The sequence below is a fragment of the Mus caroli genome, chromosome 10 (genome assembly GCF_900094665.2).
Source record: "Mus caroli chromosome 10, CAROLI_EIJ_v1.1, whole genome shotgun sequence".
Lineage (NCBI taxonomy): Eukaryota > Metazoa > Chordata > Mammalia > Rodentia > Muridae > Mus > Mus caroli.
In genome coordinates this window covers 80,584,142-80,598,879 of record NC_034579.1, presented here as the reverse complement: position 1 = coordinate 80,598,879, position 14,738 = coordinate 80,584,142, and the positions used below count along the sequence as shown (strand labels likewise).

The 14,738-nt window shown below is 42.8% G+C and overlaps 1 protein-coding gene across 4 annotated transcripts in view; it reads right to left on the bottom strand.

The window, feature by feature from the left end:
* LOC110303963 (tetratricopeptide repeat protein 41) overlaps window positions 1–14,738 on the bottom strand; it is a 76,371-nt gene that overhangs the window by 59,533 nt on the left and 2,100 nt on the right. For 2 of the 4 annotated variants that reach the window (XM_021175204.1, XM_029482185.1), the window contains exons 2-3: window positions 9,251–10,225; window positions 2,622–2,802 (exon numbers count right to left, since the gene is read on the bottom strand). In XM_021175204.1, coding sequence (XP_021030863.1) covers window positions 2,622–2,802; window positions 9,251–10,046 — 977 coding nt within the window. In that variant the 5' untranslated portion in view covers window positions 10,047–10,225. Of the gene's footprint in view, window positions 1–2,621; window positions 2,803–9,250; window positions 10,226–14,041; window positions 14,123–14,738 lie in introns of those variants that run through there. The other 2 variants (XM_029482187.1, XM_029482186.1) reach the window with 2 other exon arrangements.

Here is a 14,738-nt window from a genome sequence, read left to right as displayed (position 1 = left end):
GGGAAGGGAAGAGAAGAGAAGAGAAGAGAAGAGAAGAGAAGAGAAGAGAAGAGAAGAGAAGAGAAGAGAAGAGAAGAGAAGAGAAGAGAAGAGAAGAGAGAAAAATGCCCATGGGTATAGTTCAGTGGTAGAGTGCTGCTGCCTGGCATCTTTGCCATTTTCTTTAGCCCCAGGGCTTCTGTATTTACAATTACTTCTGTCTGGAATGTTCTTGCATGCCATGTTTGCATAGCTGGTTGCCTTACTTACTTCTGTTAGTTACCCAAGCATCACCTTGTCACCTAGGGCTTCCCCTCACTCTATCAGCTGGCCCCTTGTCAAGGTTCCACAGTGCTCCATTGGCCCTTGAAGATGTGGAACATACTGCACACTCTTCACACATGTGAGTAGTCCTTGTGTCTAGGACCAAATGTCGTCAAGGCAGGGGGTTTAGCCCTTGTGTTCATGTAGTGTCTGTGAGTCTGAAACTGTGTGTGCACCACACAGGTCAAATCAATGAGGATAAATACAGGTGTGGTGGATGCATTTGCATAACCAGAGATCATGGCGCCCTCTCAAAAACAAATGGAAACATTATTATAAAAAAAACCCTACTGATAAGAGATTGATCTATGACCTGGTGTCGTGGCACATGCTTGTAATTTCATTAGTCAGGAGGCAGAGATGGGAATATAGCCAGAAGTTTAAGGCCAGACCAGACTACATAGTGAGTTTGAGGCTAGCTAGGGCCACACAGAGGGCCCTAATTGAAAGAGACAGAAAGAGATAAGTAAAGAAAATAAAGTTGGTATTGAACCCATGCTTTGTAACTTAGAACAAAGAACATTCTTCTACTGACTTACACGCGGTATTCAGGAACATACAGTACAGAGCGCTGTTCCAGGTGGTTAAGCAAACAGAGCCCTAAGTGTTTTCATATAGTTAAAAAAGACTATGTAATCATTGTTTTTATTGTGTTTGAGTTGAATTCTTCAATTACAACAAGATTCGTTTGAATGATGAACTATTCAATAATAATAAATGAAAGTGAGAAATAATCTGTAAAGCAACTCCCCACCCTCCAAAACCCCTTAGTTTTAAAGATCCCAATTGGCTGGTTTCCATTATACAAGGTTATATAAAAATCAATGCTATTGAACTTCAGAACATGTCCACTGTCCAAAATAAAACCTCTGTGCCTTCAAATAACCACCTTCCTCTCCGTCCCCACTCTATCTCTCAGCCGCTGCTCCCTACCGCTGTGCTTCTGTGGGTTTGCCTATCCAAGCCTAACATGTTTAACCATAACCCATATATTTCTCCGGTGGTCTTAAAGACAGTGGCTGAGTATCATGCAGAGGTAACCAAATATATTGTCTTCCTCTTAGCATGAGCACCTGGACCACCAGAGAGCACACTGGTCACTCTGAGTGCTGGGAGTATTAAGTGGGGGACACTAACGACAGAGGCAGCCTGTCCCATGCCAGCTTCTGTGTTTCAAATCACAAAATTCTCCAGTGAGTGTCAAAGGAGGAGAATGAACAAAGTACTGTAAGCTGCCATCCCCTGTTTAGAAATGAGACAAGGGGGGACACTGCAGACAGCTCTGGCTCCTCACTGTTAACTTGTCATCAGTGCCTGTGAGTACACAGACGACTATGATCTCCATAGGGGAAAGACATATGGGGGTTGGCTGTACTGTGCAGAACACCAGATACACCAAAAAGGAGCTCATGCGATATGTAGAATATCTTGATTCCTTGTCAACCCAGATATGATATGGTCTATATTTTAATAAGTGCTTGGTGAATATATTAATATAATTTATAGTGATAGATGTAGACGCTCTTTGTAAATGACACAATACTATCCAAGCATATTCATGTTCCTTGATTTCCTTTGCTTGCAGTCACTCCGTAATTCTCAGGAATGAGTTAAGCAAATTTTGATAGAGGCTTTTCATCTTGAGAACACCAGAAGGGAGTATGTGGAATACAGAAAAGCTTCAAGAAAGCAGAGGGATCGCCAACACGCCAACTGAAGCATGGCTTTCAACATCTTTTTTTTCCTTTATCTCTTTTCTTAACTTAATTTTTTATTTACATTTTTGCAACATTTAAAAATTAAAATAAAATTACATCATTTCCCCTCCCTCTCTATGCCCCTCTCTCCCTTAAATTCGTAGCCTCTTTTTCTTTTATAATTATTGTGTTTTATATATATATATATATTTATGCATAAATATATAAGTGCAGCCCGCTGATTTAATGTTGTTTATATGTTTATATATGTTTATGATTTCAGGGCTCACCACTTGGTCTTAGATAACAAACTGGAAGGCTCATCCTTGAGGAAGGTGAACTCTCCTTCTCTCAGCAGGAGTCAGTTGTGTGTAGTTCTGTGTCTAGGGGCAGGTCCATAAGATTTCCTTCTTCCACACTAGCATGTCTGTTGGTTTAATACGTCTATTGGTGCTGACTTGGTTAGGAAGCCATTCTGTGAGGTGTCTTCCCTCACAGGGCTGTAGAGGAAGTTATGGGGAAGGGGAGGACAGATACTCTGCATTTGGAGGTTCACACTATTAAAGTTGGGTCACTTTGCTTTCGTTCTGTAAAATAAACTAGGATTTCTGAACTTCTTACCTGAGAATGGAGTCTAACCCCGAACCTGCTATAGTACTGTCAGTGTCAAGATCAAGATCTTTTATAGCAAATCTTTCCAATATTTCAAAGGTTCTGTTTGACTCCTTGGTAGTAACAAAAACTTGCTTGCAGTTCTCCACAAACTCTTCATGATACAAATTCTCGAAACTGTGTTTGTAGTCTTGACAGTGGAAGAGATAAGGAAGGTATTAGAATTATAGTTTTACATCTTCAGTTCTGTGTGAGTCTTCTAAGTGCCCAGGAAGGATCCCATTCTCTGTGTCTACATTGCTTTCTCTCTATACCATATTTTATAGCCTACTGTATATACTACTGGAAGCAAACCATAGACCAGTGGTACTCAACTTTCTGAATGGTGTGACCCTTTAGTCCAGTTCCTCATGTTGTGGTGACCGCCCCTCCCCAGTCATAAAATTATTTTGTTGCTACTTCATAACTACAATTTTGCTAGTGTTATGAATTGTAATGTAAATATCTGCTATGCAATCCCCAGGTTGAGACCCACCCACAGGTTGAGAACCACTACCATAGACAGACCAGTTAACTTTTCTTGAGCCTTTTGTACATGGAATCCAACTTTCAGACCTCAGAGCAACAGTGATAAAAACAGAACTAGACTTGATATATATAATCTGCTGTCTATTCAAACTGCTAGCTAGTACAAAGATAGTTCCATATTGTGGTGTGTGTGTAGTACGTGTGTGTTCTTCATGGCAGAGGTTGGGGAGTAGATCATATTTTAGGGTAAAATGTTCCAATAGGGACAATAACCATGGGCACAAATGCAGCTCTGCCATTACAGGTGTGTGTGTGTGTGTGTGTGTGTGTGTGTGTGTGTGTGTGTGTGTGGTGTCCTTTAAATTCTGGTAAGATATGGAGGGCCAGACAACTAGATGATCTCTAAGGTTTATTCCAGCTTCAGTTTGCTTCAGTTCCAAAGGAAATGTTTGACTAGGGTCAGAGCGATCTGGCCTCCCAAAACACCATCCTGTCTTTGGAGAGACACATACTCTCTAAGTTTTGTCTGGTGCCGCGGTGGGAGATGGGGAAGGACAGTATTATGAAATGGAACACAGGTTGGTCTGCTAGATTCCCAGAAGACCCTCCGTACCTCCACAGTGAACTAGGCTTCCCTGTGTGCTGGGATTTGAGCTAGAATAAACTTAGAAACACTGTCTGGCCAACACCAGCTTCCAGTTCCAAGAGTTTCAGTAGAATTTAGGAGGACCTCACAGTCCACCTGGTCTCTTGAATTAATCGTCAGCCTCACTCAGGTTTCACTGTGAAATAATCCAAGTATTTCTAATTGATTTTTAAAGTCAGCTTACAGAGAATGGACTGTTACAGCATTTTCATGCATGGGTAAAGATACTTCCAAGGGCCAAGAGTCTAAACTGAAATTGTGGTTGATTCCTAGCATCTAGGCTCCGCCCAACAGTTACCTAGCAACAACCAGGCAGGCTTGGCTTACTAGAAAAGAGACTGTCCTCTCTTTGCTCTCTCTGCACCCCCTCTGAACCCTTTCTCCCTCTCTTTCCTCCCCCTCCCCATTTCCATGTGTTCCTAGCCAGCCTCCTCCTCCTCTCCCTCCTCCTCCTCTTCCTCTTCCTCTACCACCACCTCCTCCTCCTCCTCCTCCTCCTCCTCCTCCTCTTCTTCTTCTTCTTCTTCTTCTTCTTCTTCTTCTTCTTCTTCTTCTTCTTCTTCTTCTTCTTCTTCTTCCTCTCTCTCTTCTCTCTCTCTCTCTCTCTCTCTCTCTCTCCCCTTTTTTGTCCCCCCTCTTTCTCTTCCCTTACTCTTTTCTCAACACCCCTTCCCATGGCCCCAAATAAACTCTATTTTATACTATACCCATTGTATGACTGGTACCTAAAGGGGGGAGGGATACCTCAGCATGGGTCCACTAAGGCACCCCTCCCACTGCACCATACTGCACCCTACAAAACATATCACTATATATACCTGCATACCCATGAACACACACACACATGCACAGATGCACGTACACACTCACCCACATGTACACTGATGACTTTACATTACTTTTCAGAAACTACCCAGTGGTCTACTACTGCCCTAGCTGTAGTGGTTTCTAAGTTTCTTCTGTGAGAGCCCATGTGAGTTATTAAGGGTCATGAGGAAAGGATTTGTTACCTGTTTCTAAAGCTTTTTTTATGATTTACCCACCATGTATCTTTTTATTGATTAATGTAAATATAACTATTTAAGAATAAAACCTAAGGGCTGGTGAGATGGCTCAGTGGGTAAGAGCACTGACTGCTCTTCCAAAGGTCCTGAGTTCAAATCCCTGTAACCACATGGTGGCTCACAACCATCAGTAATGAGATCTGATGCCCCTTTCTGGTGTGTCTAAAGACAGCTACAGTGTACTTACATATAATAATAAATAAATCTTTGGGCCAGAGTGAGGGGGCCGAAGTGAGCAGAGGTCCTGAGTTCAATTCCCAGCAACCACATGAAGGCTCACAACTATCTGTACAACTACAGTGTACTCATATACATAAAATAAAGAAATATATCTAAAAGAGAGAGAGAGAGAGAGAGAGAGAGAGAGAAGAATAAAACCTAGGGGCTAAAGAGATGACTCAGCAGTTAAGAGGGCATACTGCTCTTGCCAATGACCTGTGTTCAGTACCCAGCACCCCCATCAAGGGGCTTACAATTACCTCAACTTCAGCTCCAGGGCATCTGACACCTTTTGTCTCTGAGGACACCTGCCCTCATGTACACATACCCCAACACAGGCACACTTACATACACAAATACAAGTGATTTAAAACTAAAGGTAAAGCCAGGGGTAGTGGTGTGAGCCTTTAAGCCTAGCATTTGAGAGGCAGAGGCAGGTAGATCTCCGAGTTTGAGGACAGCCTGCTCTACAGAGTGACAGAGTGAGTTCCAGGACAGCCAGGGCTACACAGAGAACCTTGTCTTGAAAAAACAAACCAAAGAAATAACAAAAAACCTAAAAGTAAAAAAATAAAAAGTCCAAAATAAGTTAACCTTTCAATAATCAAAATCAGGCCAGGAGGTGGTAGGTGGCATATGACTTTAATGCCAGCACTCAGAAGGCAGAAGCAGACAGATTTCTGTTTGAGGCCACCTTGTTCTACAAAGTGAGTTCCAGCCAGAGCTACATATACAGAGAAACACTGTCAACAACAACAGACCAATGCAGGCCCAACAGGATGGCTCTATAAGTAAAGACATTTGCTGAGCAAGCCCCCAAACCTGGGTGCTAACCCTGGCAGAATGAAAAAACCTGATCCCACAGTGCTGTCCTCTGGCTTCTGCATGCCTGCTGCAGCAAGAGTATCCCCTACACACACACACACACACACACACACACACACACACACACACACACATATGTACACGCATGCATATCACACATATGCATATCATACACGCACACCCAAAACCACTTTAAAGACGAACATAAATGCAATGACCGTAAGGTAGCCTTAATCTATATTACAGAAAAGCTTGATTCTCCTTCACACTGGTGATTATTAATCAGATGGGCTGTACACTGAGATCAGGAAAAGGATATTAATACTGGCCACATTTCACACATGACCCAAATGTCTGCCTTCTTCCAGTCTCTATTTGTTGGTATTCATTCTTCTTACAACTCCTCATGGCTGTCACCATGAGTAAATGCCCTGTGTTTACTTGCTTCACTGTTGTTATTTCTTTCATGATATTTACTGTTAATCTGTTTTATATAAGAAACCAGGGCTTGTTGGTAGTAACTTTCTGAATTCAACAGCTTGGAAATCAACGCTAGGATCTAGCACAGGTCTGAACCGAGAGTCCAAAGCCGTATCCCAACAGTACTTATTCGGTCTCTATTTTTTGGCTGCCTCACATCCCTGGTTTTATCTTGGTTTCAGGAGCAGTATTAGATTAGCATCTGGGATTCCCTTAGTCTCTTTCTTCAACTCCTGACTGCTCTTCTAGCTCCAGGATTAGCTCATCAGAACATGACTTGTTTTTGGCACCAGTGACTGAGTCAAATACAAACCCATGGCCCAGCTCAGGCCCTCATAGATCCAGTGACCCAATGCTAAGACTTCGAATCTGGAGCTGCTATAGTCATGTTTCTTTCCATGATGGGGAATTCAAGTTGCTGAGCCCACATCAGGACAGCAGACTCCAGCTCAGAAACACTGAGGCCAAGTCTAGGAATGTCATTTGAGCACCAGGATGAAGCCTGCATGAACCAGAACTAAGCCTCAGCCCTGCAGTTCTATAAGCAAGTTTTAATTCAATAGAATGGAGTGGGGTCCCAGTTCTGCAATCCTCCTGTCTACAGATGTCACAACAAGGAGACTGATAGAACTGATGATAATAATATTCTTTTCCAGGGTCCCTAAGGAGACCCCACTTGCAAGCAGTTTCATGTGACCAGCACAATGCTACCCCTCAGCACTGAGTACAAATGACTGAGTAATCTTGGATTCACCACCCAGCCAACTGCTCCTTATCACATTCCAAGGTCTCTTGACTACCTGGTGGCAGAAAGGACCTGAGAATATACCATGTACAAGCCCACATTAACTAGTCCTTACATTAGAAACTGAAACCTTTGTATGTCATCTCTTAAGCAGGGGACCAAACATAGTTATCTTCCTCCCCCTAAGCACATCCCATACGTGTGAACATCCTGCTTTCCATATTCCTTTAGGGGCATCACAGGTCTGTCTTGAAGCCTGTCTTGGTGAAGAACCTCTGCCGTACTCCTCGGCTGACTTTCCAGTCTTTCACATGCATGCCCATAGGATGCTATTTTCAAAAAGGCCTAAACATAAGCATTTTGTTTTGAGGCAATATGATATGGGAGCAGTGTTTCTCACTTTAACTTGCATGTAAATCTCCTAGCCATCTCACGTAAATTGCAAATTCTAATTTGGCGGACCTGGAATGAGGCCTCAAAGTCTGCTTTTCTCACAAATTCTCAGGCTTTTTAGTTTTGGATTCCACAAAGCAGTAAAAGATTCCACAAGTACAGATTTGAGACCAGAGGGACCGAGTTGGAAATTCAGATTGGTCCTTTACAGTCAGATAGTTATCCCACAGTAAAGCAGCTTTTGCTTGCTCATCTGCAAGACCTGAAGGTTACCCTTCAAGGGCTACACCTTAAATAAGATGAAATGTGCCACAATACACATATCACCAGACAATAAAGGTTCCTTCTTTTCCTAACTGTGGCACTGAGGGCATTTAGAGCTAGATAGCCCTTCACTGTCCCATTCAGTATATCCCCAGCCTTTACCCACCAGACAGCAATGGTTCGCTTCCTGTTGATAATCAAAATTCTCTGCAGGTGAGACCAGAGGGGAGAGAACAAAGTCAACCCTGGTTCAAAACATCCCTCTAGACCTATGTGTGAGTGCCAGATATTCTAGGTCCTCTCTGAGCTCCCTAACCTCCTCATAGTCTCCGGGGCCACTATTAGCTCTTCCTTTCAGTTCCCAAAGTCCTCTTGCACAGAGGACCCAGGTTCAGTTCCCAGCACCCACAAAGTAGCTCACAACTGCTTAAAACTCCAGTTCTAGGGAATATGACCTTCTTTTCTGGCCTCAGGCTCCTGTTGGAACATATTGTGCATATATGCACATACATGTACTCAGACACACACACATACACATAAATACATATTTTGCTTTTGTTGTTTGAGACATGGTTTCTCTGTGTAGCAGAGCTGTGGCTATCCTGGAACTCACTTTGGACACCAGGCTGACCTCAAATTTATAGAGGTCATTCTGCTTCCAGAATGCTAGGATTAAAGGTATTCACCACCACATTTGACTAGATAGATAGATAGATAGATAGATAGATAGATAGATAGATAGATAGATTTTATGTATATGAGACATTCCAGAAGAGGGCATTGGAGCCCATTACAGATGGTTGTGAGCCACCATGTGGTTGTTGGGGTTGTTGTCAGTGCTCTTAACCTCTGAGCCATCTCTTCAGCCCCAATAAATATATATGTTTTTATTAGATATTTTCTTCATTTACATTTCAAATGCTATCCCGAAAGTCCCCTATACCCTTCCCCCACCCTGCTCCCCAACATACCCACCAATAAATATATTTTTAAAGAGAGAAACATGCTACAGGACTATGGTATTAATTTAAAACGTTTAACGAATATATTCAATTATTTAAAAGTTCCTTTCCTGGGCCAATGAGACAGCTCAGGAGGTAAAAGCACTTGATGCACAAAGCCTGACAAACTGATTCTATCCCTGGTACCCACAAAAAGCCAGATGAGGTGGCCTGAGTCTGTAATCCCAGCACAGTAAGATACAGTAAGATGGGAGACGGAGACAGGAGAACTGACAGGAAACTATGGACTAGAGAAACAGGAGTGTGCAGAACTGACTCCCAAAAGTTGTCCTCTGTCCTCCAAAGGCACCATGGTGCATGCACCCATACCCGTACACATGCATGTACACGCACACACACACACACACACACACACACACACACACACACACACACACATTCCTTCCTGGGGAGACACACAAAGCATTCCCCCGATGCTGGTGACTGACTTAGCCATCTGTATGTTTACTCACCTATATTTCCCATGATTGTAGTGAATGGATAGAGCTTTTCCACAACAGCCGACCAGTCCTTCAAAACCATATCCCCCAATTCCTCCAGGTCTCTGTAGAATCTGACAGGAAGCCCTTTGCCAATGATCTTAGCCTTGAGCTTCCCAACCTTCACTTTGCCCTGTTCGTTCACCAGATATGCTGAGGACAGCTTCTCCTCTTCCTCCTCCTCTTCCTCATTAAAAGTTCGAAGCAGTGAATTTGATGTCCGGAAGTAGAAAAATTGAAACTGAGATTTCTTCCGAAATGCTGCTTGGGTGATCTCGAACTCTGTCAGGCTGCAGTTGGGAGTCTTCAGGACCCAGGGGTAACCATTTTTGGCAGCAATGTATAGATTCTGTTCTCCCTTGGATAAACTTTCGAAGTCCTTCACTTGGGATAACAGGAAAGGTGTGTAGTCGGGGAGGAAATCTCCGTAGGTCTGCCCCAGCAGGCAGATGAAAAACGGGAAGCATCTGTTCACGTAGTCCAGGGAGAGTTTCAGGTGTTGAGACTGGAGACAGGAGTACTGTCGGAACTGGTTGCTGGTGAAGGATTTATGGGCCTTCACAGCTGACCATCTCAAGTCCACAGCTTTGAAGTAGGTGCCCCGGGAGCTGCAGATGTCATTAAGCCGAGGGAAGATGCTTTTGGCCAAAAAGTCTCTCTCTTCTTGAAAATCTAGAGTGGAACAGATGTAAGGTTGGATGGGTTTCTGGCGCTTTAAAATGGGTTGACTGTTGTATCTTTGTCCTGTCTCACTTGCCTCGTCGCTCATTTCAGTCGGCTCCAGGATGATGTTGCACTTAGAAGAAAGGAACTTCCATCCTGGCCCAGTCGCCAAGGTCCACAGCTTGGGTCTTCTCTTAACTGTGTTTGCTATAAGCAATTGGTCAGTTTCATTCAAATCACTTCTTTAAATTGTCTCTTGTGGAAGGGATGCAACGGTTAAGCGATCTAGTTTGAGTAAGGGCAAGAAAGGCCAAACAGATTTATTTTAGGATTATAGGCAGTTTGTGTCTCCCCTGACTCACCAACCCCACTTCCCAAGCTTTGGCTGAAGAACTAACAACTCATAAGATGAATAGATAAAATGAATGGGTCTCCCTTCTTCTTCCCCAGAGTCCCAGCCCACTGTCCTGGATCCTTTGGCCAACCACTACCTCTGCTCTACAGAGATGTAAAAACCAATGCAAGGCAATTAAGAAAAGGAAGACAAGTCCACAAATGGACCCAGATGTAGTGGCAAGTAACGTGAGCCAGGAAAGACTCATGATGAGTAGCCAAGGCGAGAACGAGAACAGCTATAAACCTGAGGTGAGCCCAGGAAGACAGGCCAAAGATCAAGACCAAGAACATGGCTGGCAGCCAAAGTCTGCATTGAGGAGCCTGATAGGGTTCTATGGTTTTACTTCATCTTGAGTTCTACAGGCTCACACAACGGTCTACTCACCTAGTGGGATTTAATCCCACCGAGCTAACAGAAAACATCCCAGTGACGACAAAGCTATGCCTGCAAGAGCTTAAAGTACTTATGAAAACCACCTTTGTTGGTACAGCTTACTTCCACACCAAAATTACTCTTTTAAAAATTATATTTATTCCTTTCATGCATAGTAAAACATCTGTCAGAAGTATAAAACAGCTCCTAAGATCTCCTTACAGCATGTCCATGCCTTAAAAAAAAAAAAAAGTATTAAGCCTCTGTATTGAATTGCCTCAGTAATACCACAGGGCGGATACTCAGATCAAGGGGCAAAAGTCTGGACAGGATAAACAGAGCATCCAAAGCCAGAGTGAAAAGTTAGGCTTGCTTGCTTTAATTTACTTATTTCTTTATTGGTGTGTGTGTGTGTGTGCATGTGTAGCACAGATGACACGTGGACATCAGAGGACAACTTTTTGGAGTCATTTCTCTCCTTCCATCATGTGAGTTCTGAGAAATGAACTCAGGTCATCAGACTTGGTAGCAAGTGCTTTACCCACAGAGCCATCACGGGGGCCTGAATGTAAAGATTTATACACAGGTGAGCCTGACTCAAAATGTGTCTCCATAGAGAGAGGTAAGGTTGAGATGTGATGGGACCATACATCAGCGTAGAAACATCTGTCCTATAAGGAGTTTTCTAATAAATAAGCAACGTAGAAAGGTTTTTTCAATATCACAATGTTTTCCTCAAAAATTCTACAAAAGAATAAACACTATGGGTATTTTATGAATAGAAGTCTCACCTGTCACGCAGGAGACTAGGAATAGATTATCAATCCTTGCAAAAACAAAGCAAAACAAAAACAAAACAAACCCCTCTGCCATCTCTCATTTCTATATGAACAGAGATAATTTCTTTGTGTCAAGGAGTATGTGTGTGTGGAGTATGGGGCGTGTGTGTGTGTGTGTGTGTGTGTGTGTGTATGTGTGTGCATGCGCGCACATGTCTGCATGTTCTGTGTATGCCAAAGCCAGAGGTTTGTCTTCAATATGTTTCTTGGGTGTCATTTACCTTATTTTTGAGATAAGGTCTATTATTGGTTTGGAATTTTCCCAGGAGGCTGGGTGGGTTGGCCAGTGAGCCCAACCTGTCTCCACCTCCCAGTGGTGGAATTATAAGCACGAGGCACCATGCCTAGCTTTTGCAAGTGGGTTCTAGAGAGTGAACTCAGGTCCTTGTGCTTGTATGACAAGCACTTTACTAGCTGAGCTACCTTCCCAGCCCTTCTCTCCCTCCTCCTCCCTTTCTTCATCCTCCTCTTCCTTCTCTTCTTTAGCCTCTTGAAATAGAGTCTCTCTCTGTTATCCTGGCTGGTCTGGAATGTGAAGTCTCCAGTCCCCTAAGTGCTGTACACCCCAGGTCCTGCCCAGTCTTCAGATATTATTTCTTACTATTGTATCTCTTGAATCTTGATATGCAGATGGATTCAGAATAAATCCTAGGGAAATACTTGCTGAAGGTCATGCTCTTGCAGAGGACCCAAGTTTCGTTAAAAGCACCTACATGGACACTCATAACCTTGCTATAACTCTAGTTCCTGGGGATCCCATTCCCCTTTCCAGCTTCTGAAGCAATAGGCACACACATGGCACACATAAACTTATGCAAGCTCACACACCTATCCATAAAAATAAATTAACAAAAAGAAATATGTTCAAGTACCAAAAATCTGTGATTCAGCGATTCTGGGAATCACTTTCAACTAACAAAGCAGAAAGGTAAAAACTACACGTGTACAGATGCCTTTTCATTACTACAGAAAAACTAAAAGAAAGCAAGTGGTATGCCAGGCATGGGGACACATACCTTTAGTCCCAGCACTTGGGAGGCAGAGGCAGGCAGATCTCTGTGGGTTCAAGGCCAGCCTGGTCTGTGATGTGAGTTCCAGGATAGCCAAGACTTCACAGAGAAACCCTGTCTCAAAAACAATACATTAGTAAATAAATAAAATAAACAAAAGAGAGCAGGTTCTGTGAGTGGGTGGCACATGCCTTTGGTCTCGGTGCTCAAGAATTAGAAGCAGGAAGGTGATGGCTAGCGAACCTAAAACACACTGAAAGTGTGCCTTCATTTCAGATCAGCAGACACCATGTGACACTATAAATGAGAGCTCCCTAAAACTGCAACTCAGCACACAGCAACACATAATTCCAGGGTGCAGACTGATCCAAGTTCATTTCTTTAATACAGTATGTAGTTTTCTTCCCACTGGAATCATGTCTTTGTTAATTCCCACATATTATTAATACAAATGATGTTCTTGTTTCAATTTTTATGTTTTTACAAGATGAGAGCAAGACTTAATTTTTATAGGTTCATCTTAAAATTGATAACTTACCAGATTCTCATACTCGTTTGAGACATTAAATAAACTAAGGTACCGGGTATCTGGGATACATAAATAATAATTGCAAAAAATTACAAAATAAGGAACTTCAATCAAATTCTCTCTCTCTTGGTCTTTTGTTTTTGTTTTTTTTTTTTTTGTTTGTTTGTTTTCGAGACAGGATTTCTCTGTATAACCTGGCTGTTCTGGAACTTACTCTGTAGACCAGGCTGTCGGCCAACTCATAGATCAGCCTGCCTCTGCTTCCCAACTGCTGGGATTAAAGGCATGCATCACTAAGTCCAGCAATTTTGCTAAAATGTGTCCCCATTGTTTCTTTGTCCTATTGCTGGGCCATCCTAATGATCGAGGAACAACACTAACAATAGTAGATATAGCTGGCTGCCTCTCAATTCTTTCTGAAATGTTTTTTAATATTTTGTTTCAGAGTAGCAGCTGCTATTGGGTTACTTGAGTTTGAGGTTTCATATGCACATCAGAATACTTTTTAAAGACATGACAGAAGGCAATCTGTTGGGTTCAGTAGTAATGGAGCTATGCAGCTCAAAATGCATCACACACACACACACATGAAACTGTCTAAGAAAAACATTGTAAAACGAAAAACCAACCCAAAAAGGGATATAAGTGTTAAATGTCAGAAGGCCCACCCCCTTTAAGTGTGCAGCTTGAAGAGCTTTAAGCACTCACCCTTATCAAGGTCAAGAATGTCCCCATCTGGGTTCCACAGTTCTCTTCTGTGACATTCTACTGTTGTTACTCAGGTTACATCCTGACCTTGCACTTATATCCAGGTGTACAAGCACATCCCTGTAGTCCTAACACTCAGGAGCACCCAGAGTTGGAGGCTAACCTGGGCTACAGCCCAGGCCAGCCCAGGCTAGCTAGCAAGATCTTGTCTCCAAAATAAATAAATAGATAAATAAATTTACTTACAGCATGCCTCCACTATTACTTGCTCATGGTCTGTGGGGAAAAGGGCCATATCTTTATTGTTCATCAGTGAAATTCCAGCCCCTAGCATACATAATACAAATCACATAGTAGATCCTGCACTTGTTGTATTAATAGGTGAGAGATAGTGGGTGGAGGGAGGGCACAAATCAATCAACTGTGTTCCACCTTGGTATCCACTCCCATGCCTCAATTCTTTAATGATCCCAAATGCCTAGGGCTTTCCTTTCTTGGTCTCCCCATGGCTGGATTAAATCTGGCTATGAAGAGAGCTATTCCTACCCCTAAATGCATCTCCTTTGCCTAAGAAGCATATGCCTTTTGTCATACTCCTTTACTCAAGAAGTATGACAAAAACCACAAGTAAAGTAGCCATTGCCAGTAGTGGTCATAAACATACAGTGTTAAAGAGAGAGAAGAGAGAGAGAGAGAGAGAGAGAGAGAGAGAGAGAGAAACTAGCTGGGAGTGGCAGTCCACCCCTTTAGTCTCAGCACTTGGGAGGCAGAGGCAAGAGGAGGTCGGCCTGGCCTACAAAGTAAGGTCCAAGACACCCAGGGATACATACAAAGACCATGTCTAAACCAATAAAAATTAAAACAATTTTATTATTTTTTTTTTAAAAAGCATCCTTGGAGAGATGGCTCAGTGGATAAGAACATTTGCTCTTGCAGATAATCA